Raw genomic sequence first — 26666 nt, forward strand, 5'->3', positions numbered from 1 at the left:
GGGTCATCTGTGTTTCTTTGCAGTGCTTTAGGACTAGTTTAGCTAGGTAGTGTGCCTGTTGTGTGTCGTGTTGTTTGCTCAATTTTTCCTTAATTAACGGAGCACTTTTGCCCATCGGATTTTCTTCTTAATCAATACAATAGGCAGCTCTCCTACCAGTTTGTTTCAAATTTTAGCAAAAAAAATACTTTTTTATGTATTGAGTTTGGATACTTGAAGATGACACGTGTAGATTTATCTCGAAAAAAATCTTTCATAACAATATACTTTCTGCTATGTTTTATCATATATTACAACAAAAAATAATAGCCAAAGTTGTATTTTGAGAACTATGTCGATGTCCAAAACACACCTATTTCATACTGGAGGGTATAATTAAGATAGTTTGGTTTTAAAGATATATGACGTGATTCTCTTAGTAAATTTGTCCCATCAAATACAACCGAAATACATGGTGTTAACTTTGAATCGGAACGCATGACTTTCACCGGATTTCAGGTGAAACAGTTGGATAAAAATCCGCCTATCCAAATGTCAGCACTAGCAGAATAATTTAGCCGTATGAATTTTAAAAGGACACAGATCTATTTTGGATTGTGGAGTAATGACTTCAAAGTTACATGCATTCAGATCTCGAGCGCTGCGTTTCAAAAGGAAGATTTAAAGCATGCGGGCACATTGTGTAGGTTTAACGACTCTAGACTTGACGGAAAACCTAGCGATTGATGTGCATATATATCATAGACTTGTAGGCCGTGCATGAGCCGAGCCGACCGGATGCAGAAGCTACGTAACATAGCTGCAGCTGACATAGTGGAGTACAATTTAGCAGAATATATATGTGGGGTCTACAACGCTCTGTGGCGGTAAAGATGCTACACGGCTAGCCTGGGAACGGTTTGGATCATGTAGGTAGATAGGCAGCTGCGAATCCAGAGCCACTGTATAACCAAGGTAATCTCCCTTCTTTTTTCTCCTTTTCTTCTCTTTTTCTTCATATTCCATGCCTAACAATTGAGGGAGCTGGGCTTAAAAACACAGGTTTAACTAATCAAGGAGCATTTGCCAAGATATGTACATAAAAGAACATATTATACAGAGTTCATGCTAAAGTAAGGTTCATCAAGACCCTCCAAACCTAAAAGTACGGGTGGGTTGCGGTGCAGTAAAGGAGGTTACAATGAAGGCTGGGATCCTGGAGTAGCAAATGCGCCTCTGGCCAGAGGTAGTGGAAGTGGCTGGCCGGCAACAATCCGGACTTCCGGAGAATGTCCACGGTGGCGTGGAGTGGTTCATCGTGTGAGTGCAGCAGCGAAGACACAAAGCTCGCCGAGGAAGAAGGAAAATGGAAAAGGAAGCTCGACGGATCGTTAGTTGGGAAAGTATGAAGAGATAAGGTGAGGTCCTGTAAGGTCAGGTTGTTCAGCATTTTGTTAGGTGGCAAACATTTGCAATGAAGCCTACTGAAAAATTATGGGTTCTTTGTTTACAATGCATAGGCAAATGAACTCTTTTGGTAGTTAGTTTGAGTGACATCACTTAATTTTGACTCGACTATTTATAGAACAAATTTAAATTCAAGTTGTTATTGATGCTAATTAACTCTGGGTCAACTTATTTTCTGTTCGGGTCGGGAAGCATGGAGATCAGATTTGGTGGGTGTACACCATCTGTAGCTAGGCTATTAAGTTTGTGTTAGGTATAGCAATAGCTAAGAGCACCTCCAACAATGCCCAAATCAGATAGCTCTACGGTACCACGTTTATTTCCCGTTTCACACTGAAGGATAGAGAGGACGAAAAAGGCTAGTATTATCGTGTGCAAGAGCACTAGTCTTGCACGTGTCCCAAAGTCAGCCACGGGACCCACCATGTCCCTCCTGTGAGAAAGATGATCGAATGTGGATGAATAAAAAACATTTTACATGCAGGATCCATAACAAAGTGTTAAAAATTGGATTGTTAGATGAGTAGATTTTTATGCTATCTTTTAAATGAAGTGGTAGTGAAATAGCATAGAGCTAGCAAATAGCTCTAACTTTTTTTTCAGCCGGTATTTTTTTTAGAACTTTTACAGTACACCTAAATGAGTGTATGCCGTCTATTTTTCTCATCCGGTGGTTTAGATTGGCCCAATAATACTCTATCGCTCATCAGTATCATGGGTATCATTAAAGAGTATCATGGGTATCATAAGGGTAGGATTGGAAACAAAAAACCATGATAAACTTGTAAATTATATGTTTAATTAGAAAAGGTCAAAATATTAGTTTATTCTTCGGATAAGCTTTCACTTATTCTGTTCATTTCATTTATTAGGGTTTCCACCCTCCGTCGATCGATCTTGATGGATGGTGAAGGTCCGAAGTCCGGTCAGTCAATGACGTAATTACCCCTAAGGGTATCAAGATAATTACAATAATACCTACTAAAATGAACGGTTGGATCACAACAATGATACTCTTCACCATCTAGTATTATAGTGTACTGTAAAGGTTCTCTTTTTTTTTTTCAGTGGCTAGCTGAGCTAGCTTAGGGGTGGCACAAGCATCTGCACCCCTGGACACCCCATGGCTTATACATCCATGAATTCATTGCGACATACTGTAGTACTTGTGGGCATCAAACGACAGAGCAATGCAAGTTTTACATGCAGGCAGGCATGCTGGCTAAGCAGAAAGTCTCCGTGGGATTGCCATGTCTTGTTGTCTTTTGCCTACATGTCTGGTTTGTTCATCCGTATTCGCTACACATTGTTTTAAAATATTTATCGCCACTATTCAGGATGTGCCACCAGTGTGTTTCACTGACATTTGAGTCTAAAAGCATTAGCATATAAGAGCACCTCCAGTTTTGCTCCAAAACGAATCGAGAGAAATCCATAGTTCGATTTTCGCCGATTTATACACTGGAGCAGGCGAACTTGGAAAAAGATTCCTCTGCTCAAATTGTGTTTTCAGTTTGACACGAGGGAATAAAAAAGTCGAGTGGCACAACTGATTTCCGATCGTCGTCCTTCCCACCATATCATGGACACGAGAAGATAGAGAGCTAGATCTAGGGAGCAACCGTCAGGGCATCACCCCGTTAGAAAAAAATGAGGTTATCGCCCCCCACTAGACAAATTTAGAACACGTCATTCTCCTTCTATCTTCATCCTCCACTCCGACCACGGCATCGTGGGTGTGTGGCACCAGAGAAAGAGAAAGGGACGCCGGTGGAGGAGGAAGGCCAAAGGGTGTGCCGTTGGTGCGCAAGACCAATGTAGAAGCTCCATCTTCCCGCGCTTAGTTGTTTTTTTACCAAACACAGGTGAAACATAGGTGTTTAATTCTTGTGCCAAACTTTTAGCGAGCCAACGAGTTGGCAGGGTTAGTCGGGGCTCAATTCAAATGAGCCCTAATTCTTTTGGGCATTAGGCTAATTCGTGTGTGGTTCTTTTGCCGGTTGCTGGTCTGACAGTGTAGCCCTCCGTGAAGGTTGTCTTACTAATTTGTGGACACCATATGGCCGTACCCAAACCATTGCGACGCAAGCAAGCAATGGCCCCCATGTCGACCATTCCATTTCGCTCCGGGTAAGGCCGTAACTACTGCCCAAATTTAACCATACCACCAAATGAACCCCCGGATGGCACACATGCCGCACGCGGCCAGAGGCGGCGGTAGCCCACCCCACAAAGAGCGGAGCAGCGTTTTAAGCCCACGAGCGTGCATGCATTGCCAACATGGCCCGGGAGAGATTGCTTGCTTAAAAAAAAAAGGCATGGCAACTACACATGACTAATCAAGCACATGCCTGCGTCAGACAGAGGAAACCAAGAGAGCAAGTCTCCTGCTCCCATACGAAATACAAAATAATTCTACGAAAAACGGATGGTAGTGAAACGACAATAGGATTACGCAGAAGGAAAAAGAGAGAAAGCAGCTGATGAATAATCTCTCGCCTGGCTGAGGGCTCGCTCAGTCAAACCCGCAGGCAGCAGGCGGTGGACGGATGGGAAAGGCCGATGGGCCTTTGCTGTGACCATGCGATACGAGAGGTGGCCAGTGATCCGTTAAATCCAAAAAGCCTTGTCTGCAGGTGGCACGCTACGCAGTTGCCTCGGCTCGGCACATGGCAGCCTGCACCGCACCGGCATCTGGTGGGGCCAGCCACCTCGTGATTCGTGAGGGAGTTCACGGATGACCGTCAACACGCCGTGCCAGAGAACGCAGGAGTTCTATGGTGGCACCATCTGAATCTACTCTAATCTGCTCTGCTCTTCTAGTTGTACGATTCGATTTGCATACATGCTGGTTGGATTGAATACGTAGTTGAAGAGGATAGAGATGAAAATAAACGGAACGGCCAGAAAAATCTTTAGCTTTTTCATTTTCATATTTTCTCACAAAAACGAAATCAAAAATATAAAAACCAAAAATAGGTACAAACTCAGAAACATCTAGATATAAAACAAACTAATCCAAACAAAAACATACTAATATTAATCAGAAACCGATAACTAAAAACAGAAACACCGACCTAACCAGCGAAACTACCATTCTATGAGGTACTATGAAGAGCAAGTGCTTCCGATATATGTGTTATTCAATATTTACAATTTCTGGCAGCTCTCTGTCGCCGCAGTTCGGGGAAAGCGGCAGAGGACAGCACAGTGGAGCTCCTCGGCATCAGAGAGAGCTGGGTGAAGCACTGGAGCCATGGGTCTTAAGTGTGGTCCTTCACGGCAGTGCCGACAGAGGTGTCCCACGGCGCCGGAGTTGGAGAAGAAGCCATGCGCGCACGAGCTCGGCTATGGATCAACGGTGCGGAGCTATTGCCTTGGGTCTATATCTGAGACGACTGCAAGGGGTACTTCACCAGAATCTTTCAAAACAATCTCCTTTCCAAACCACAGGAAAACACTTAGATTGACGATATAGATTTCTCAAAGTAACCAATATACCACTCTTATGCTCAAAGAGAAGTGCATGTTTTAACATGTAGAGCAAAATTGCATAAGGTTACAGATGCAAAAAAAAAAAAAGAAGAAGCGGCCATACCTTGTACTGATAATCGTCGGATGCAAAATGTGCCCCATTACCATGATCTGTTCATTGTGAAAAACAAAATCAGGAAAATCATTTGAAGTTTTCAGTAAGCAACATTTACAAAGCTCATCAACAAATACAACAGCAGTGAACTGAGAAGGTTGTGGGTTAGCGGTGGTTAGATATGCGGTCCATGGCCCTAACAGAGAAGGTTGGGAACTTTGGCATACAGCCAGAGGGGTATCTGCACGGACACCTACAGTCTAGAATGATCAAATGGATTTAGGGTTGACATCATTTACCATATTACCCCTTTGGTGTTGAACCATTGAACCATTTGAATTCTGAAAATAAATCCCTAGTGTGAGAAATTAAACAGAAAACATTAGACATTACATGCGCATAAATACTTTACCTAACACATACATAATCAACATCGAAGCAAAGACCCTCCATCATTAGTGAACACAAAATGAACTTCGAACAGGGAACCCTAGCATTCTCGATGTTCCATTAGAGATTTTGCACCGAACACCTCAAGCATCCGATTTCCCCTCTAATTGCGCGCTCGTGTGGTGCAAACACACAATAGCACGGCATTGTGCCCAAATCGACTTCACTGGCTAACTACACGGTATCGAGCTAACCCAGTCGAGAGCCTAACTTTGCCTGAAAACTATTGCAAGTAATCATGGCAGCCGCGCCACCATCTCCACTGAGCGATGATGCGACACACGGAGAGGAGATGATCAGGGGTTTCACCTACCACCACTAGCGCGAGGCGGCCTCCACGAGACAGCACGGAATAAGGGCGCGCTTTCACACAGCATTTGGGATTGCGACGACTCTTGGGAGGAGGAGGAGGAGGAGGAGGCGGCGGAGGATTCCGGGCCGAGGACGGCGGCGAGGAGGCGGCCGGCGCCGGAGACAAGGCCGGCGATCCATCCTCCCGGCTGCGGCGGCGAGGAATCGTCCGCGGCGGCGGCGGCCATATGCGAGGAGAGGAGTGTTGGGTTGCGGTGCTTGAATGGTGATAAATTTTTGAATTTCCCAAACGCGCGGCGCAACCGCCAGGAATGCCTCGGAGGCCGATCGGTATACTTTGCAATTGCAACTAGTAACTCATTCTCAACTGTCAGATGCATTAGGATCTCTTTTCAACTGTCGGATCAAAAATCAACAGATCAGATCAGATGCTACAATAAAATGTATTGCCTTCTCCACTACAGAGGATCGGGGTCTCTCGGTGGTGGTTACACGTAGAGCTGTCAAAAAAAAAATACTCAAAGCTTGGTTAAGTTTAACTCATTCTAATTAGATTTGAGTTTGATTTGATCTCAAATCGAGTCAAACTCGAGGCTAGATAAAGACTCGCGAACCTTACAAGCTCTAGCTCGATAAGGTTTGAATTAACGAGTATTACGACTTTTATTTAAATTTACCATCTTATCTGATCTTCAAGGTCTAAGCAGACTTGTAAGGACCGAAAGAGAGGGATCATTGTAAAAGCCTAGCTAGATGATTATATCACCACAACTAATTAAGATGGTGCTTTGCCTACTTGAGTTTTCTTAAGATTTCTTTTGTTACCCAGCTTAAGCGAGCCAAATGCAAACGGGCCCGAGATTAGCTCAAGCCTATCCTCAAGCTCAATAGTCATTGTAGTCTCGCTCCAGCTTAGCTCGATCTTTTGTCGAGCTCGAGCTCAGCTCGTTGGTAGACCTAATTACATATGGGTGGGTTGGTTTTCTCTCACTGAAAGCGTATTTCACATCCCTCTTGTGGGACCCGCATGTCATTTGTTCACCTGATTACGGCTTCCTGTGGAGAATACGAATACAGGGTTTTGACCATCACCTGTTGAGGGATGCATCAGGTACAAACGCGTCTTAACACAAGAAGGCCCCGAACGTGTAGCTATAAAGAGTTGAAGACACACGAATTTAGCTGAATTCATAAAACCATCTCAATCGGCCTAGGATCGAGAAAAAACAAGGCTGTTGTTTAGTAATTAAATTATGATCCATGCGTATGCACGAATGCGCCTCTAGATTCAGGGGCGGATCTAAAGGGGGCTGAAGGGGTTCAAGCCTCCTACTGGTTAGAACGCTATTGAAAGAGAAGGTAGAGGAGGAGGAAGAAGAATAGAGAGAGGAGCAGAGGAGGAGAAAAAAAAGGAGAGAAGAGCTATCTATATCTCGTTTCTGCGTCCGCCACTGCCTAAATTTATAAATGAGAATTGTCTCCGGCACAATTCAAGAACCAAGAGACGAAATCGCTTGATACACGACCATGGAAGTGCATTGTCATGGCACAAGACATCACACATCAGCTCCAGGACCTTGTGAAGTCCTGATCCGTGTCGAACGCAGGAAGTGGTCAGATGCCCAACTGTCTGAACGCCGCTTCTCACTCCCTTCCCGCCACCTCGACCTGATTCGCTTCCCACTACGTTCACGCTATATATACCGAGCTGATCGCCACCTTAAAGCCCACTACGTTCGCATCTGCATGCTCCCGCTTGGCTGCATGGCGCCCAACAAGCTACCCTTCCTCCTGGTCGCGCTCCTCCTCGCGGCGCCCAGCCTCGCCTCCGGCTTCGACATAACCAAGATCCTGGCCGGCTTCCCAGAGTTCAGCATCTTCAACACCATGCTCACTGAGACCGGCCTGGCGCCCGCCATAAACAACCGCGAGGCCGTGACCGTCCTCGCGCCCAACAACACCGCCATCGCCGCCGCGTCCCGCGGCGCTCCCCGCCTCCCGCGCTCCTTCGTCGTCGACCTTCTCGCGCTCCACGTCGTGCTCGACTACCTCGACGCGCCCAAGCTCGCCGCGCTGCAGCGCGGCCGAAAGGGCGAGGGCTCCGTGCTCACCACGCTGCTGCAGTCCACCCGCGCCGTGCCACGCGGCGCTGGCTTCCTCCGCATCGCCTCCGGGGCCGGTGACCGCATCACGTTCTCCTCCGCGTCGCCCGGCGGGCCCCGGAACGCCACGTTCGAGAGGCAGGTCGTCGCTCAGCCGCACAGCGCGTCTGTGCTGCAGGTGAGCGGCTTCGTCGTCCCCCCGGGCATCAGATTCCCGCAGCCGTTTCCTCCGAGGGCGAGGCACATGTCAGGGCCTCCGAGCCAGGCGCCGGCGCCGGCGCCTGGGCCCCAGCCACCGGTGTCTGGGTCCGGCCCGCTGGTTCCGACCCCGATCAGGCCGGTGCCTACCCCTAACCTCACAGATACTCCACCGCCGGTGCCAGAGGAGTCAGGAGTCATTCCGATACCTAGCGTGCACGGCGGCATGGCAGCGAAGCTACCATCGGCCGCCGGACACGGGGCGGAGAGCTGGTGGAGTGGACTTGCCGTGGCGCTCGGGATCACGACTTGCCTGCTTGGGCGTTTGTAATAAGTAGGGTAGCCTGCCACAGATTGATGGGCAGCGAGTCGGCCATGCTTGGCTTAACTTAGTTTGATCCATTTTATCCCTTCCATTTCGTGATGTGTAGTCAGTTTTCTATAAGATGCAACATGCAAATTTGATTTGATATGATACTAGTATCGAACAAAACAGAGTTTTGCCTTGATTTGGCTACGGATAACGTCCAACACATCTCTCACATTCACATTCAGATAATTTGATTTGGCAGGTAAAAGGAAAGGAATTGCTCAAGAATTCCGATCCTTCTCACATTCAGCAGAATGACAGTAGTCTAAATGAAAGCAGCTTAAAAAGCATCCCTAGTACCAACTGCCATCATGTTTCATCACTCATAAGATTAAAGCTAGGGTCCAGCAGAATTGGTCATCACAGGCTCACCCGATGACCCGAACATACATGCTAGAGGCATATTACATCCATAATCTAAACATGGTGCACGTCTTCTCACTCCGCATCCTCTATCTCTGTATCCTCTGGAACGCCTCGAAGATACAGAACGTTGTTGCACCTGTCGATTGAACAAACATAAATGAATCATCGTGGGACAACTGGGTATGCTATGCAACAGAGCTCAGCTTGATCAAATATCATGCAGAACTATTGATAGAACATCCGAATTCTAAAAAGTTTACAAACTCAAACTGATGTCAGTTTTCATGGATCCCTAGCTTCCTTGACATGTAACTTCTGCAGATCCAAACTACCGTATCTTCATAACATCAGAAGTCAGAATAGGACAGCAAGATGATAGCATGCAACCTTTCCCCAGGTTATATCTAGATTAACAATACTATACTACTTGACACAAGCTATAAGCAAAGGATCAAGAAAGACTACCTGATCAGAATCTCTCCCAGGTTTCCAGAGAATTGCCCATCAATGTACTCCTCTGTGTTCGCAAGCTGCACGCAGTAGATAAAAGGCAGTAATAAGCATGATGTTATATATTCAATAGATAATAAACTTTAAAAAAAAAATCAATAGATGATAGTTCTAATAGTAGGACAGCCAAACTGTAGTACCTGAAGATTCATATAGGAGTCCACAGAAACAAGATACCCTGGGAAAGTAAAATAAATGTTCATCAGTATAGTTAAGGGCAGGGGCAGCATATGGAAAGTAAAATGTAAACAAACTGAACACAAAAAAGAGAGAAATTACCTTTGTACTCCATACCCCACTTAAGTTTGACAATTACAGGCTTCCCTGTCAGATTGTTTAAGAAAGGTTTTGGGTTAACTGGCACAGTCTGCACAAAGTAAGTGAGCCATAAGGTCATGCTTTATAATGGCTGGCATATACATAACAGACTCTCATTTCACTCCTTTGACTTCTTTAGTTCTTCTTCTTTTTTAACAAAAAGGCAGGAGCACTGCCATTCACTTAAGAAGAAAGCAACTTGTTTAAAGCGCCAAGTTTTTGACCGGAACCGGCACAACCCGAAACACCGCATGCGGACTACTCCCAAAAAGGTACTTCATTTAATCTTCATTATTAGCAAAGTCCAATGGTAGCTTTCCAACATGAAATGGTGAAGGAAGGCACAATATTTTACTACATGATAACACATCATTCTGGTGCATAAATAGGATCAGAACAATATGGGCTCAGCCTTAATTGAACATTGGACTAATCATCCTGAACAAATTGGATATCATGGCAGAGATGTGTAAACAGGTTAATCAATCAAGAACGGTATCTGCCTATCTAAACATGTCTCCTATTGTTTCTTAAATTTCTAATGCAGCTATAGCAGTTGAACATTTGAACAATAGGGTAGGAATTATTCTTAACAGCTTAAACCTTGCCTAACTCGTTAGGAATTGCTGCTTTTCACCTGAAGGTTGATATGAATTTAAAACTTATTCTAACTAACTGTGCATGGATCCACTTGCAGACAAATCATAAATGTGGATAAATCTTTGGATCGAGCTAACAGAAAAACAAGTGCATGTCAAGCTATGAGACTATAACTGGTACTGGCAAAGGTGAAATGGCATCCATGACTGATACTGCTATGAACTTTCGATGGTGTAAATATGACTGAGATAACAAGCAATGGCATCCATGGCAAGAATACCAGATACAATCATATAGGCAATCCACAATCGTTGGCTACATGTGTACACAAGTATAGTGGCCAGGCAAAACAGAAAAAAGTCCTATCACGGTTTCAAATCTGGTTCTTGGCTAGACAAAAAAAATTGGCCACATGCCCACAACAATGCTCAGGTCAAACAATCCCAAACCAAACAAAGAATTAGGGTTGTCAAGCCCTAAACTTTGTTAAACAAATCTGTTTCTTAATTAAACTAGAGATAGATATCCAAACAACCCCTAAAACTGCAACGGTGCGCTCTTAAAATTACGACTTCTCTGTTTACCTTGACCCAAACTCCTCAGTGGATTGACACAAATATCCCAAATCATACATCCAACATGTATCCATCTATCTTGCTAGAATTCGACCTAGGTGTCTCAATACCCTATGTCCTTAGGCTGCGCACTACTCCCAAGCACGGCATAAGCAACATCAGCCGGGTACGAGAATAGTTGACACCAAATCAAACGATGATTACTCAGAAGAGCAAACAGATCCAGTTCATAAAACGCCTAGGACGAGAGGCAGAGAGAGCCAGAGGAAGGAGGGGAGCTTACCGCCATTGGAGTAGACGAGAAGCGGCCGCCGCCGGCGCGGATCGAGGAGAGGGAGAGGAAGGCGGCGAGGGCGAGTAGATGGTGCGGGGGGCGGATTGAGGCAGACGAAAGCCGAAGCGGGGTTTAGGTCTTGGGGAGAAGGAGACTGAGTAGGGGGCGAACCGCCAAGGTGGGTGGGCTGGGCCTGATGAGCCTGTGCCTGTTTATTTTCTTCATGGGCCTTAGTGTTGACATTTTTTATTTTTTTATTTTTTCTATTAAATATTTAAATAAATAGACTCCTAGCGGCAAGATTTGCAGAAATACCCGTCTATCGTCCTCTGAAAGTGCTGCAGCAGTTTCAAAGAGCGGTAAGGATGGTCACAGTGGCAGTGTCGCCCTAACTGCCCTCTCAAAGGGCGGGTAGGCCCAGATTTAGTGAAAATTGTTTGTTTTTTAATTTAACGTTTGTATAGCTCAATGTGGAAAATAGTGCACATTTGTTCGGTGAAAAATATTTGAAATCGATATGTTGTAAATTTTGGATTAAAATGGTCAAAAAGTGGTCAATACGGAATCATGGAGTAGTGATATTTTGGAAATTGTGGATCGTTGCAAATTTATCGATATTTGTTTATGTATTTGATGTAAAATTGTATCAATAATATTTTAGTGACATATTATTGAGAGGATACGAAATCTAATTTCGTGAACAAATTATAGATATGAAGCACTCTTAGCATATTACCCGACACAGAGGTTACAAACGGTGACAAACATTACATGAAACATACGGTGGTAAATATTACATAGGGCCCTAACCACGAAGATATGATGACAAAAAATGGTGACATGTACGATACTCATAAAGACATGCTTAATAGTGTGTTGTTGCTAATCCTAACATATCTTAGAGAGTGAAAACATGCCGGGTTACATTATATACTTTCTACTGAGTGCATCTAGGATATTTGCTCTTTCTCAGGGCATCGGGACCAGCTGCTTTAGCGCGACAGGCTCTCTTCCGCTTCCTTGCCCTATCAGCTTCGCGGGCTTGAGCCGCGGTATGGTCATGCGCTGTCTTCCTCATGCGCTCCTCTTCCTGCCACTTCGACCGTAGTTCCTCTTGCTGTTGCTCGTACTCCTGGCGTGCGTACGCTTACCTCCTCCACCACATGCTCATGTCGACCCACCGCTTTTGGTCTTCATTTTGCTCAATGTCGAGCCATTCAATGAAGTCACAGATAGCTGTAGGAGACTGGAAAAATAAAACAAGATGAGAGATTAGTAAAACAGTGCGTGAAATTGGGAACAAGATGTGGAAAGTGTCACATGACTGATCTATGTCGCTATACCGATGGGTACTCATACGGTTCATGTTGAGGCTTGTCATATTGGTAGTTGGCACACATGAAGAAGTGTAGGCCATAGGTGTAGGAGATGTCCTGGGACTCGCAAAGCCTATAAAAGTCGTGATAGAAGCACATTGGTGGTTCGACCCCCTGAGGGATAAAAATCCCCTAATATTTTTTGGGTGAGCTTGGTGGAGTTGAGGAAGATATTGCAGTTGAAAGAACTGAGAAATGAGTGGTGTATCCATGGATGAAGGTGGAGTTATTTATGGTGGCGGAGGCAGATGCATAGAGTGAGTGTATGGGCTTGGTGGGAGGTTGGAGCATTGGATTCCCTACTTAAAAATGTAAAAGTTGTGGCATTGATGCTGGGCAGAGATTCTATGTGTCAAGATACATGTGTTGTCATTTAATTTATGGTTAAAGCTCTCCCGTGTGGTCACTTCTTGTCTACAGCCTGCGTTGGACAGATGTGTTGTCATTTCATGATTAAAGTTGAGTCGTGCGGTCACTTCGTGTCTATAGATTACGTCAGAACAGAGGTGTTGTCATTTCATAGTTAAAACTGAGTCATGTGGTCACTTTGAACATAGTCAGTCAAAAACACCCACATGACAGGCCACGTGCGCAAATTAGTGAACATGGACAAGTTTTTTACCTCAGTGATGTTTATGTGACGCTTGGTGCGCAGGCCAAAGTACTTCAGACTTTAGCGTAATATTGCAGGCTCTGCATATGGGTTTATCGTATTCATTATAACTGTATAAATTATGTAATTTTCAGATGTCATACTTGTTACTGTTTCGTAATGGTCTATAATTACATTGCTTAATTAAGATCCTGGTGCTTTCAGACCTCCAGATTAAGGGATAAAACACTTATAGAATAGAAGAATAATGCAAGATCCTGAATTCACTCAAATCAAAAAAGAAAAATATGACAATATAGCTTCGCAATGTGTAAGAGATCACACCATGATAGTATTAATTATTAATTCATGGAGTCGTACTATAATTTGAAACAACTGTCTACTGATTAGAGCAAATCAGCATGAAATACTAATCTAATTCGGTCAAGGGTGCAGAGTTCATCACAAACGGCTGTAGTAACCTAATAAAGCGAAAAAGGTTATGTGTAGAAATAAAGCATAGAATGGTCCAGAATTTTTTTTCCCCAAAATGTTTAAAATTAATGGTTGACTATTCCAACAAAATGTTAACCAGCTTCCATCACATTCAACTGCCACTCAACTAAGAAATGCTCCCTGTTGAACTTGCAGTTTGGACCTAGCAGGTTGAGATTTTGGCACTAAACTCAATAATTAATGTTGCCAATGCCGTTTTTGAACGGCAAGTAGAAATCTGCGCTTCATTTTCTGCCAATCTAAACCACTGAGCCAGAACCTGAGAGCCTACATGTTATGCCTCCTGTGAAATTGCATTATTGCAACATTGTCTGATGCCATTATGTAACAATCAATACTGACTACTTTTCATCCCTTTCTAATTTCAGTTGCATGATTAGAAGCTGCTGTTCAACATTTCTACAGGCATCCATCTCATGTCCTACGAGCATGAATAACACGGGGCTAACGCAAGCACAAGCACTACTGTATGAGCATTTCACTCTTGCCAATTAACACATCCAGTGCAACAGGACGAACTACGATAGTTGACTAAAACTATATGTCATAATGTAAAGTTTGCGATTCTCATCAGCAGCTCACCAGGCTTGAAGAAGACGGAGAGTCCGAAATCGGTGGCCTTGAGAGAGAGCTCATCGTCCTTGTTGGCGAGCAGGAAGTTCTCGGGCTTGAGGTCCCAGTGCATGACCCCGAGCGAGTGGCAGGCCTCGACCACCCTGACGATGATCCGCGTGAGCTCGGCGGCCTTGCGCTCGCTATAGTGGCCACGCTGTATAATGTGGTTGAAGAGCTCGCCACTGGTGCAGAGCTCCATAACGATGTGCACGTAGAGCTGGTCCTCGTACGCGCCCTTGATTGCGACGATGTTTTTGTGGCCGGAGAGGTGGTGCATGATCTGGATCTCACGGCGCACGTCCTCGATGTTAGCGCCCCAAGCGGAATCTCTGATCTGGTTGGGGAAGCGACCGAGCGAGAGAAGAAAAGGTGGGTGGGATTTGTGGGGGAGTAGGAATTTTAATGGGTTGGGCAAACGGGAGGAAACTGCTACTGCTTCATGGCGGCTTCTCTCTTCTCTCTTTGCAGCCGAGGTGGCCAGCGTTGATGGGGTCAGAGAGGGAGGGAGGGAGAGAATGGGTTGGAGGAGGCGGAGGCTGCGGGGGGGGGGGGGGGGGGGGGGGAGGACGGGAGAAACGATACATTCTAGATGTTACATACTATCCGATGGCTCACGTTATCGATTACTCTATACTAAAGTGTCTGGGATCCCTGGATTCTCAGGACCCGTAGTACTGTAGCTACTGTTTATGTGGGACCTACGTATATATACACACATATATTTATACGTATATATGTGCATATACTTATATGTATATGTATACATATACATATAGTATATGCATATGTATCCGTATAATACAATTTTTTTAGAAATTTTAGAAAAATAGCGAAAGGTATAATAGTTATACAAATAAATCGGCTAAAATAATCTAAAATGCACAGAAAAATATCTAAAACTAAAAAAAAATGAAACAAATTTTATTAGGTTCGTATTACTGTCGTCTACATATTAAAATTATGTGCATACATAAAAATACTACCGTTTTCCCCTTAATAAAATGAAAATATTAAATATTAATAAATTTATAAATAAATATTGAGATGCCTAAAATTGGTGAATCTAATTTGTTTAGTTTTCTTTGTCATGTTCTGTGCAACAGAAAAAAAAAGGCGCGACGTAGGTGCACCAATCCGCTAGTTTTTGCTAACGTGGCCTGGAACGTGACTGCGTTTAGAGTTATCCAAATCAGTATTCTGCTGGGCGTTGGCCTGTTGTACTCTATAAATTACAAAGAAGATGTTTAAGGAGACTTTTGAACAAACATGTAGAGGGCAAAAAGGAGAGATAGGAAAAGAGAAAAGAGCCGATCTGACTTGCTAGAATGCTTCCAGCAAATTGAATCAGAAGGAAGCAAGCAAATTGAATCATAAGGAAGCAAGCACCCATCGTGGCAGAGAACCGTCCGATCAAGCTGACCTCATAGCCCACCACCGCACCGTGTCCTTGGCCCTAAGCACGTAGGCGTAGCTCCGGCACTTGGAGTAGGACAGCACGCCGCCGTAGAGCTTCATCTTGACCGCGTCGTGGGGACAGTGAGAGACGGCGGTAGTCCAGAAGCGCAGTGCAAACGCGGTGGTAGTGGCGAGGTGTGTGGAGTGGCGACGAGAGGGTGCGGAGCACGGGTACCAGCCGCCGGATTCGAGGAGGGAGCTGCCGGATCTAGCAATCAACCCTTCAGAGAGCGTGCAGAGTGGGCGAGTGGAGGTGGTGATGACGGGCGCAGAAAAGAGGCAGCACTGGCGGCGAAGGCACGTGGAGTGGCGATGGCGAAGGTGGCGGTGACGGCACAGAGCCGGAGTCGCTCGTTGGTGGGGCGGGGTCAAAGCGGAGGTGGGTGGCGATGTTGCGAGCAAGGAGCGACCGAGCGGACGACAGTTCCATATTGCACGGACTTTAATCGCTGCTGCTCAGATCGAACGGTCCAAAACAATTTTGATGACGTGGATAGAGTGAGAAGACAGTTCCATATTGCACGGACTTTAATCGCTGCTGCTCAGATCGAACGGTCCAAAACAATTTTGATGACGTGGATAGCGTGAGAAGCTTCAAATACGACTGCATTTAGATATAGAAGATTAGTAGTACATGTCTCTGTCTTGAGTGGGAGCAGCGCTTTAAATAAAGCAATAGCTTGCAAATGCAAATAGTCTTTTCTGATGCTATGAACATCACTAGATCTTCGTATCCAGAATTTTTTTTAAATACCACCATGCCTCACATATGAGTTAGAGAATATTACGTGTATATCGTGCACATTTATGCAGAGGACAAGTCTTAAAGCAATAGCTTGCAAATGCAAAAAGTCTTTTCTGATGCTATGAACATCACTAGATCTTCGTATCCAGAATTTTTTTTTAAATACCACCATGCCTCACATATGAGTTAGAGAATATTACGTGTATATCGTGCACATTTATGCAGAGGACAAGTCTACAAGTCCGTGTACAGTTGTAACTTTACAAAGTGTAGTCCCTGAGTATATGATTGGGAAATCCTCGAAGTGGCATAACACTTAGAACACTACAAATGCATAGTGTGATTAGTGTCTATATTTATTTCTTAAAGGTGTGAGGATGCATTAAATTGGTGTATATAGATAAGTACTTCAATGCATAGTGTCTATATGACTTATCATGGCTAAAAGTTAAATATCATAACATATATACTTCAAGGACGCTAGCTTACTTCAATGTATATTTGTTGGTTTGTAGTCTCTTAGATATTGAGTTCGTTTTTTTCAAAGACACTATCTCATTCTCTTTATTTCTTAACTATCCTGCCACGTTATCTTTCGTCCTACGTGAATGTCTAATTAGTTACTAAGACAATAGCACTGGAGTAGCCTTAATTACTAACAAAACATCCCAGGCGGCAGGTACATGTGCAAGAAAAATCTGAATTGCAACCAGGATCAGCTACCAGGAATCTGTACATGTGTTTTCCGCATCAGAACATGTGATCTATGAGCCTTACCTCTCGTTGGGACAGGTTCTTTTAGATTTTTCTAAAAAAATAGGAGCTATCTAAATAATTGGCTTCTAACTTTTATTTCTGCTAACTTTTAGCTGGTTGAGAAAATGATTGTGACTAAAGTAAACTAAAAACCAAAAAATATATTCTAACGAGCTTTTCTAGCTTATTTTCATACTAAGAAACTAAAAATTTATTATAAAAAATAACAATTAAATTCAACAGCTAAACCACATTCACTTACTCGGCTAGCTAGAAGCTTCAAAATCATAACCTATATAAATAACCCCTTAATCTCATTGCAGAACACGCCACGGTCAGTCATACAAGCTCACAACAATAATCAAAGCATGCCATGACCCCATGATCCATGAACAACATTGCTGATTATTATTTTTCCTTAAATAACAAGGAACATGATTGGTGCGATCGGTCGGTCCGTTCGTTTGTTCGGCCGTCCAGCCATTTAAAACCCGGTCAGTGGAAGCGCACGAGCACGGACGGACGAACCAGTCAGGATCGATGTATGTCCGTGCCGATTAGTAGTTGGATGGTGCACTGGCACAAGTGTCAAGAAAAATTTTAGTAGTAATTTATTTATATCGATCATATAAATTTGTGTATCTCATTAGATATATAGCGAAGTGGTATTAAGATTATTTTATCTCAAACTTTGCTCTCGCCTATTAGTAGTATTAGTATAAAACAGTTTGAAAAGGTCAAGGTGTGTAGTTCCATAATTAATCCGTATGATTAAGCGCTGCTCCAACGTGTTAGGTGATGCGAAGGATGCAACAAGGTAAGCATATCGTCTCTTCCAGGCTAGCAGCTGTGCCATTTCATTTTCAGGTGGAGTACTGGACAGCCAGGAAAGGCTGTGGGAATCCGCGCCAGAAAGACTGGCGGGCCCCACTTACCCTTTTGAAAAAAAAATCTGAAATTTTATTCTCAAATCTTTTCTGAGCAAACTTTTTTCAAAAACTTTTTCTTAACCTTTTCTCGTGCAAACTTTTTCAAAAAACATTTCGGAAAATTTTTCTTGATACATTTTTCCGATAACTATCTCAATAACTTATCCATAACTTTTATGGGAAGCTTTCAAAAAAGAAAAGTTACAGATAGAAAAGCTTTCTAAAAATGAAAAGCTACGGGTTACTATGTCTTCGCGTGTGCGCCAAATAGCACGATCCAATCCGCGCGTATCACGTAGCAGCCATGCGTCGGCTAAGCAAATGCCTTTGCTTAGCTTGCTTTAGTTTAGGGTACTACGTTCGGTCAAAAATATATGATGTTTTTTATTTTTTATTGTCTACGACACAACTTTGATTATTATTTTTTATTAAAATATAGTTATAACATCTAATAAAAAATAATATTATAAAATTATTTTTCAAGACAAATCAATATGTGTGATTTTTATGTTTCTAAACTAAATATGTTGGAGATTATTGGCGGTCAAAGTTTTAAAAATTTAACTAAATCTTAGTCAAAACTATCAATATTTATTACCGAAGGAAGTACCTTGATGCGACTTGCTACAAGTTTAGGGTTTAGGGTCCGTTAGTTTTCATTATCACGTCTAAAAGATACTAGAATTTCTTAATATCACAACTTTTTGCAGTTTTGAGGAAAACCCATGTGTGTTTGGATGTTCTAGTATTTAATGCAATATATCTTTGGAGGGATAACCAAGCTATTGAATTTGATGTTAAATTTAAAACAACCTTTCGAAATTTAAGGAGAAAGTAATGGATATATTTTGATTTTATTCCTTGGAACCGTAGAAAAGAAATGAAAGAATTAGTGCACCATATGTGTGTATAGCATAATGCATGCATACTATTAGAAGGATAACATGCCAAAATGTGATGGACATGACGCGATGCACATGCAAGTGAGCAATCAGTTAAGCACGGTTTTGGAAAAAAGAAAGAGGTGCGGAGTTTATCTTTAGAAATTCCAAAAATATTATGATATTGATCATACCTTGGTTTACGAAACTATAGTATTTGTGGCATCAAACACCTCAAAGTTTTTAATATTATGGTACTTTTAGAAAACTATAGTATCAACTAAAAGCTTCAAAAATGTTCTTTTCATTCAAAAATGTAAGATATATTTTGTTTTAAAAAAGTAAAAAATATTATGATATTGGCCATACCTTGGTTTACGAAACTAAAGTATTTGCGGCATCAAACACCTCAAAGTTTTTAATATCATAGTATTTCTAGAAAACCATGGTATCAAAAACTTCAAAAATGCTCTTTTCATTCAAGAAGGTAAGACATATTTTGTTTTGAAAAAGTCAAATTTATAAGTTTTGATTGACACTTAGTTAAATTGCATGCATATTTAGTATACAAAATTTGTTTCAATACATATATATTTCGAAATATTTTTAATTTGATGTTAATTTTATAGTAACTGACAGCATATTTTAATAGAAATTAACGATCAAAATTTATCTGTGATGATTTTTTAAAATAAAATACGCCTGAGACTTTTTGAACGGAAGAGTACCATGTATCCAAACATGCGGTTGACAAGTACACCAAAAGTACCATCGATTCTCCTAACGCAGACTCGTGGTTATCATACTGATTTTTGTTGCATCTCTGTGTTCACCAAACTAGCCCAATGCTACTAGCCTACTAGTAGTAGTTTTTTTCTTTTTTATTTCCGCCAACTTGGTCCATGCCATGTGAACGGTGGGCAATTTTGGAGCAAGTGATTTGTACTTTGAAGGTTGAACCCAAGTCTCAACCAACCAAATACGTACACCGTGCATATGCTTACCTACGCGAGCAAGATTATTTACACGGAGGGACTAGTGCAACACGGGCCCACCCAACAACCCACCGTGCGTCGCCTGGGTTTGGACGGGACGCACAGCTTTGTTGGACTTGGGCGGTTGCGTTGGACCGGCTTTCCACCGGTATTGCTGTACAAAATTGATAGTAGATAAAAAATAGGAATAGAGAGTGAAAATTTTGTATTGGTTTATAAAGTGTTTATATATTTATATATGTTGAATATATATGATGAAAATATATCTATTAGAAAGATATCTTTTCTTAATAGATGCAACTTTAAGTAATTGATCATATGTTAACACTAAAAGTGTCTATTCGTAACACTCTCCTTTTATCAATTATTCCAGTTGTAAACTCCTTATTAAAAACTTCTCTAAAATCCTAAGAAAAAATATAAAGAAAAAATAATATATTGACACGTTGATATGTCATTAAAACTCATTATGCAAAAATATGAGGAGAAAATGATATGATATATATTTGTTATTATCTCATTGTAAGCTCATATGAGAAATTTAGATAGGAAAAATTTATCAATGAGCTGAAAGAATAATAATTATAATCTATTGATCATATTAAAACCTTCGAAAAATCTCTTAGGAAAATAGAAGGAATAATAGTGATATGCTATTAAAACTCTTTTAAAACTAATGAAAAAATAATGAGAAAGGGGTACAACATATATTGATTAGTGTCTCTTTGTAAATTCATATGAGAAAACCTTTAAAAGGAAAAATCATAAGCGAATTTAGAGAACAATAAATATGTCTTCACCTCCTTTAAAAACCCAAAAGAAAAAAAAATAAGAGATATGATATATGATCTTGTATAGATATTGCCTCATTAAAAATTTTATATGAGAAATAATATAGAAAAAACTCATAAACGAAAAGAGTACAATATAATATGAACATATTATTATTCAGGGATTAACTCCCCGTGAACCTTGCAAATCTCTTAGTCGACGCATACAAAATCTATGAATATATTTTGGAATGTGGAAGTTGGTAAGAATTTAGTGAATAAATCAATAAGGTTATCACATGATTTAGTTTATAATATTTTTTATCTCCATATTATTTTGCGGTTCATAAGGATAGAATAATTTAGGGGTAATATGTTTAGGTTATATTGCTCTTTATGTAACTTATTTGTATTTGAGCAATGCATGCAGAATTATCTTCATAGATAATGGTTAGGCCATCTCCAAGAGAGTCCTCAAATCTGCCTTTTCCCGTGCTACAGTGTTTTGCGGTCTACTGTAGTACTGGAAATTCATCTCCAACAGATCCTCTGTCCAGTGCGACAGTGCTGCTACAGTAGAAAATATAAGGGATGCTGTAATAGTGATAGGGAATGCTGTAATAGTGTTTTGAGGATGAAAATTTGAGGTAGCTGTTGGATATGATCTTAGTGATTCAATATAACAAATATCACATGATAGTTATATGTGGTTTATCATTCTGCGAAACCATACACATGTATGTGATGTTTCAAAATGATAGATGGAATTAGCCACTTTAATATGATTTGATGACTCATATGAGAAGACTCTATCACCAAGAAATCGATCATTGATGTAGAGTTATAGGGATCAGTTATATAGCTAGTATCTGGATATCCCACTATGGTCGTATCTTGGTTTTTCTGATAGAAAACCAAGATCTTTGGTGCCATAAAGATATATGCGGGATATCATCTTTGACTCCTACCTAATGGTGTTATTGGAGCTGTGCTATTTAAGCTAATAAGTTATTTGCAAATGCAATATCAGGCCTGTTGCAATTTTCAAGATACATGAGCACTTTGATAGCATTAAGATATATAACTTTAGGTTCAATATCTTTTCATCATCCACCCAAGATATGAATCGATCTTGATTTATATTTAGAGATTGAATGATCATAAGTGTTTTGATGGATATGATTGTTCAATATCATTTGGATATTGGTGGACTGATAGATAAATATTCAAGAAGGAATATGCTCAAGTTGTAGACTTAAGTAAAATTTAGTTTTAACTAATCATTCATCTCAAATTCTGTCATAAGATGATTACATACTTTGCTGTGTGTGTTTTTGGAGATGATTCAAAATTCAATTGAGATTTCATTATGAACACACATATGTAATCGTTATGGTTGGAGTAATCATTCTGTGAAAGGAACTCATTTATTCAATTATACCACAATCAATTTGGCTACTTAAAGTCATAGAGTGACTTTAAGTTGTATACAATATATATTACGATTTGCATTTAGATTCAGAATATGAAGTCTATTAGGGACTTACATGTTCAAATCTATCCAATTCATTTGATCTGCCAATGATATTGAATATAAGAACATAATTCCCACACATACTATAGGGTATGTAGCATCATAATTGATACCGGGTCTCTATATGAACCCTTGTGCTACAAGCTTCACTATTTCACCATCTAATGGGAAAAAAAACCATTTTGCTTTCGTAGAAAAGATAATTTGTTGTTGAGCAAAAGCAATTCTCTTTAATTACCACATTTGGTTTGACCAAGTTGAGTGCTGAAGCACTCTGCCTAGGACTTTTGGTCAGAATCCAATTGAAGGTGTACGACCATTTTGAGGAGAAATATATGTCGATAATTTGTAGTCTTTGGTATTGATTGAATCTATGGAATCAATATAGTTTGTGAAAATATTATCCTATTTAACTCCGTGTATTTCCCAAAACAATAGAGTTAAGGTGTTTTCATGACCCAACGTTTGAATTTGTGTACACATTTTTGCTAAGCATTTGAATGTTGAATATCCATAGGTGTTTGGATAGTGAATATTCATAAGGTATTTATCAACTTGATGTTGATTTGTATTTACTATCTTGGAGGATGTTCTCCCACTGTTACTGAGAATGCTTGCAAGAAGTTATATCCCTTGTGACCAACCATTATTCTCCCCCTCTTATTATGGTTTCGGAGTTGAGTGTTTTTGTTAGATACCTCCACTCTTTTTGGTACATTAATAGCGGGAATCGAATTTGATGACATCTTGATGATGAGTAAATGCATCTGACAGATTATTTGTCATATGTTATAAATATAAGATATTCTGAATAGGGGTTTAGATCTTTGGTACATGGATATGAGGACTGAATGTGAACGTGTATGACATTCTTTTATGATTCCTGACATTCTTTGTGGTATTTATCTCCTCCTAATGCTGGGAATTTTCATCACAATATTATGAGCATACGGGCAATGAATATGTCTCCTTTGGGGGACTCAAGGTATTATATGATTGATAAATAGTTATACCTCATATAGATCCCTAATACTCTTTGATGTATGATGTAGGGTGGTAATATTGGTATGTGCAGAACATAACAATTCACAGATGGGAAATACTTGGTTGAGGCCAAATTTCCACGTATTAACTATAATGGAGGGAACCGTATGATTGCAGTTAGATGAATTTGGTTTAATAATGCGATGTGTAAAGCCGCATGTCATCAATAAAATATTAGCAAATTGCAATTCTATGGTTGGTCATGTGAATGATTTAATGAGAGATTCAGCTAGACTATTAATGTGCACATAGGATACTTAATACAGTAGTGCTCAAAATCAAACAATAATTGAATGCACGTTAAGGAATGACATTATCTATGTGAATGGATTTGATCCTGCGTCCAGGATTATTTGCTCTAATTTTTTTTATTAATTGAGCAATGAGTTTGGAAAAAGTGTAGTGCCTTATGGATAAGGACATATTTTTGTAAATACGTCAATCAACATTATTAAGTACCTATATGCTTCATAAAATTACTGAATAGAGCCTCTTGAATGCCTTCAAGAAAATGGTTTGCACATTCTGAATTCTAAATTCCTTGCGACACATGTGGTGCACACAAATCTGAAGATTTTAGGAATTGATACTATAACCAATAGAGTTGTTAATAATTTTTCTCATCATCTCTAAGGTAGAGTGATCAAGGCAATCATGTCATGTCTTGATGTGATCAAGATAGAAAAATTATTTTGTACGCAATATGTGGTACGGGAATTGATATATGTATAGTATAATACAGATGGTATATAGAGAAGCTTGTCATATCCATTATTTTTTCGTTAAGAGGAGAAATTCCTCTTTTTTGTTATCATGGATTTCAATATAAGATCATTGTGATGGATATCTCTATAACTTAGTAGGGTACGAGTTGAATCGAGATACAATAGTGCATTGTCGATTATGATTTGAGTACTCATATAGAGAGTAATTATGGTGCGACCAATGCCAACAACCATAATATTGCGTGCAATGATTGTCATAATAATTCATTTACTCTTTTTAAGAGTTTGAAAATATTTGATTTCCCTAAGTATAGAGTTAGTGGTACAACAATCCAATAAGCATATTTTCTCTTCCATCAGATTGAATCCCTTAGAAATCTATATATTGAAATGAAAAATTTAATATAAAATTCTTATTAGATATATATAGAATACATACAAACTTTATGTAGTATCATAATACTGATACAATATTGTATTACAGCATTTAATGGGACGTAGATAACATGGTATCTAAAGAATTGAGAGACTAGTTAAGATCTTAAAATATGTCGTGCGAAGAAAATTTGACAAACATATTTTTTGTGCTCATGGGATCTTCTAATTGCAGAAAAGGCTGGTTGTTACTTGGTTCTTGTGGAACATGTTGTGAACAACTAGCCTTCTTGGTGGAACGTGCTTCCAATCTTTGCCTTTAAGCAGGTTAGTTACGTCCCACAGATTGTAAATACAGATCAACTAAATATCTCGGGTTGCGGCATTTCTAAGTCTGCTTCTTGTTGTGTTTGTGTTTATCATTGAAGTTCTTTGGATGACATCTAAGAGAGCCATCAAACTTGTTGTTACACTAGTCATTAGCATGTACTTCAGGTAAAGGAGCAACGCCGATTGGATGCTGATGATGAGTCTTTAGTCATTCATTAGGTTTTTCAGTCTAAAGTAATACATGTATTAAGTCAGAATAAACTTGGTATTATTTGGCAAAAAGCAATTTTGAGCAGATTTTATGAACAACATGATTGTATTCTCCGACGGACTTAAAGTCTTAGAGTCGGAGATGTGTTCATTCATGAAAAATAATTTTGCCTTCTGCTGTTCATATCTAGATCTAGCCATAGAGTGCTCGGATTCGCTTCAATCAAATACTCAGATTTGAGATCTGGATAGATATCGTAGCTTATTATGTATAAAGCTCCATATTTTACTTCATCTGGTAGTGGTGGATCTCCCTTTTAAGGAGGTTTGAGTGCCGCTACTATTTCATGGAATGCTAGACTAACCTTGACGTCTATTGCCCATGTAAGATAGTTGTGACCGTCAAGCTCGAGTTTATCAAATTCTTTTACGGTCATTGTATCATACATGGATTTGACCATATATTTGATTAATGTACTATAGGTAAATTAAAAATCATCATGATAATGTTGTAATAATGATGCAAAATTTATAAACTCAAGTTGATACTTGATTAATGTACTATAGGTAAATTAAAAAAATGAGATGTCATTCTTCTCCAACGCTATGTTCAAGGTATGACTATCTTCGATCTGCCTTGGTGCTTATAATGTGTTGATGCATTGGTGCTTATCGACGATTTTGACAGAGGCAAGAGATGAAGAACGGCATCGTCCAGATTCATCAATGAGGTCAAGATCTCCATCTGTTCTTCGTGTCGCGTAATGGCGAGAAGACCTACCGATGGAAGCCAGTCGTGTCTGTTATCAGTGCTCCATTACTTGCCTACACCACCAGCCTCTCTTCTGCACCACCATCGAATGGCTTCTCATTATGTTCTGGGTACCGCCTTCATGCGGATTGCCGATCTATCATTGGCCACCGTGCTCAGATTCGTCGTGTGGTCTTGTGTTCTTCACCGATGGCTTGTTATGCTCGTGATTATAGATCAAAAGTGTCGATAACATATTGCAGTAGAAAACATGAAGTAGAGAATAAAGAGTGAAAATCTTGTATTGATTTATGGAGTATTTACATATTTATATATGCTAAATAGATATGATGAAATAATATGTCTATTAGGAAGACACTCATTTTCAATAAACATAACTCTTAATAATTGATCATATAATAACACCTAAAAGATGTCTATTCATAACAACTGGCATCAATACCCCAACCGCCCATCCACACTACAAGTTCACCGGTCATCGCTTTCTGCTCGACCATTCGGAGCCCTTTTTCTCTAACAAAAGCTTTCCTAGCCATATTACTTATATCATATCATATGTTGTATTTATTAATTAGTGGCTCCTTTAAAAGCTCTACAGTCATATTTAGATGAGATGTGCTAAGAAAAAAAGAGAAATACTAGAAAAGCTCATAAAAAACAAAACATATAGTCCTTTATTCGGCTACTTAACAAACCGTGAGCGACGGATTTTAGTAGACTAATAATCGTGTGCGGTACAGAGACAAGCATTGGCAATGAGATTTTTTTTTTTAACTGAGGCAAGAGGGATGCTAAAAAATTTATAGAGCATAAGAGTAAAAGAGAGTTGGTTACATAGTGAATAGTCTCGCGGACGCTAAGTATGGGAAGTTACATTGTGTTAACAAAGAACACGATTATCCTAGGTCTAACAAGTCGCCTAATTTATAGGTTCCT

The 26666-nt window shown here is 40.5% G+C and overlaps 4 protein-coding genes across 5 annotated transcripts; 1 reads left to right on the forward strand and 3 right to left on the reverse strand.

Moving 5' to 3' along the window:
* Positions 1 to 5005: 5005 nt before the first annotated feature.
* Positions 5006 to 6177, reverse strand: LOC133917358 (uncharacterized). The gene is made up of 2 exons (XM_062361262.1): positions 5799 to 6177; positions 5006 to 5091 (listed from the first exon to the last, which is right to left on the reverse strand). Exons 1-2 carry the CDS (start codon positions 6175 to 6177, stop codon positions 5006 to 5008), a joined length of 465 nt encoding a protein of 154 aa, XP_062217246.1.
* Positions 6178 to 7542: 1365 nt separating this feature from the next.
* Positions 7543 to 8457, forward strand: LOC133917386 (fasciclin-like arabinogalactan protein 3). Its single transcript, XM_062361289.1, has one exon. It carries the CDS (start codon positions 7544 to 7546, stop codon positions 8426 to 8428), a length of 885 nt encoding a protein of 294 aa, XP_062217273.1. The 5' UTR covers position 7543; the 3' UTR covers positions 8429 to 8457.
* Positions 8458 to 8618: 161 nt separating this feature from the next.
* LOC133918474 (probable small nuclear ribonucleoprotein F) lies at positions 8619 to 11282 on the reverse strand. Of its 2 annotated transcripts, none has more exons than XM_062362363.1 (5): positions 11120 to 11282; positions 9623 to 9710; positions 9484 to 9521; positions 9299 to 9363; positions 8619 to 8969 (listed from the first exon to the last, which is right to left on the reverse strand). In XM_062362363.1, the coding sequence occupies exons 1-5, from the start codon at positions 11123 to 11125 to the stop codon at positions 8906 to 8908; spliced, it is 261 nt and encodes an 86-aa protein (XP_062218347.1). In that variant the 5' UTR covers positions 11126 to 11282; the 3' UTR covers positions 8619 to 8905. The 2 variants fall into 2 exon arrangements, with proteins under 2 accessions (XP_062218347.1, XP_062218348.1); XM_062362364.1 differs by having other exon boundaries at positions 9623 to 9667; positions 11120 to 11274.
* Positions 11283 to 14138: 2856 nt separating this feature from the next.
* Positions 14139 to 15724, reverse strand: LOC133917359 (calcium-dependent protein kinase 13-like). The gene is made up of 3 exons (XM_062361263.1): positions 15630 to 15724; positions 15362 to 15431; positions 14139 to 14543 (listed from the first exon to the last, which is right to left on the reverse strand). The coding sequence occupies exons 1-3, from the start codon at positions 15722 to 15724 to the stop codon at positions 14139 to 14141; spliced, it is 570 nt and encodes a 189-aa protein (XP_062217247.1).
* Between the last annotated feature and the right edge of the window lie 10942 nt (positions 15725 to 26666).

The sequence above is a fragment of the Phragmites australis genome, chromosome 5 (assembly GCF_958298935.1).
Source record: "Phragmites australis chromosome 5, lpPhrAust1.1, whole genome shotgun sequence".
NCBI classification, from domain to species: Eukaryota; Viridiplantae; Streptophyta; class Magnoliopsida; order Poales; family Poaceae; genus Phragmites; species Phragmites australis.

Bases quoted from the DNA above. Each gene is read 5' to 3' on its own strand.
- LOC133917359 (XM_062361263.1), bottom strand. From the start codon at position 15,724: ATGAAGCTCTACGGCGGCGTGCTGTCCTACTCCAAGTGCCGGAGCTAC. The intron at 15,432-15,629 runs GTCAGCTTGATC...TGTAATTTATAG, and splicing joins GTGCGGTGGTGGGCTATGAG to AGTACAACAGGCCAACGCCC. The intron at 14,544-15,361 runs GTTAGCAAAAAC...TTCCCCAACCAG, and splicing joins GCAGTCACGTTCCAGGCCAC to ATCAGAGATTCCGCTTGGGG.
- LOC133917386 (XM_062361289.1), top strand. From the start codon at position 7,544: ATGCTCCCGCTTGGCTGCATGGCGCCCAACAAGCTACCCTTCCTCCTG.
- LOC133917358 (XM_062361262.1), bottom strand. From the start codon at position 6,177: ATGCATCTGACAGTTGAGAATGAGTTACTAGTTGCAATTGCAAAGTAT. The intron at 5,092-5,798 runs GTAGGTGAAACC...CACAATGAACAG, and splicing joins GCCGCCTCGCGCTAGTGGTG to ATCATGGTAATGGGGCACAT.
- LOC133918474 (XM_062362363.1), bottom strand. The intron at 9,522-9,622 runs GTAATTTCTCTC...TTACTTTCCCAG, and splicing joins GTGGGGTATGGAGTACAAAG to GGTATCTTGTTTCTGTGGAC. The intron at 8,970-9,298 runs GTAGTCTTTCTT...TTCAATCGACAG, and splicing joins CTGGGAGAGATTCTGATCAG to GTGCAACAACGTTCTGTATC.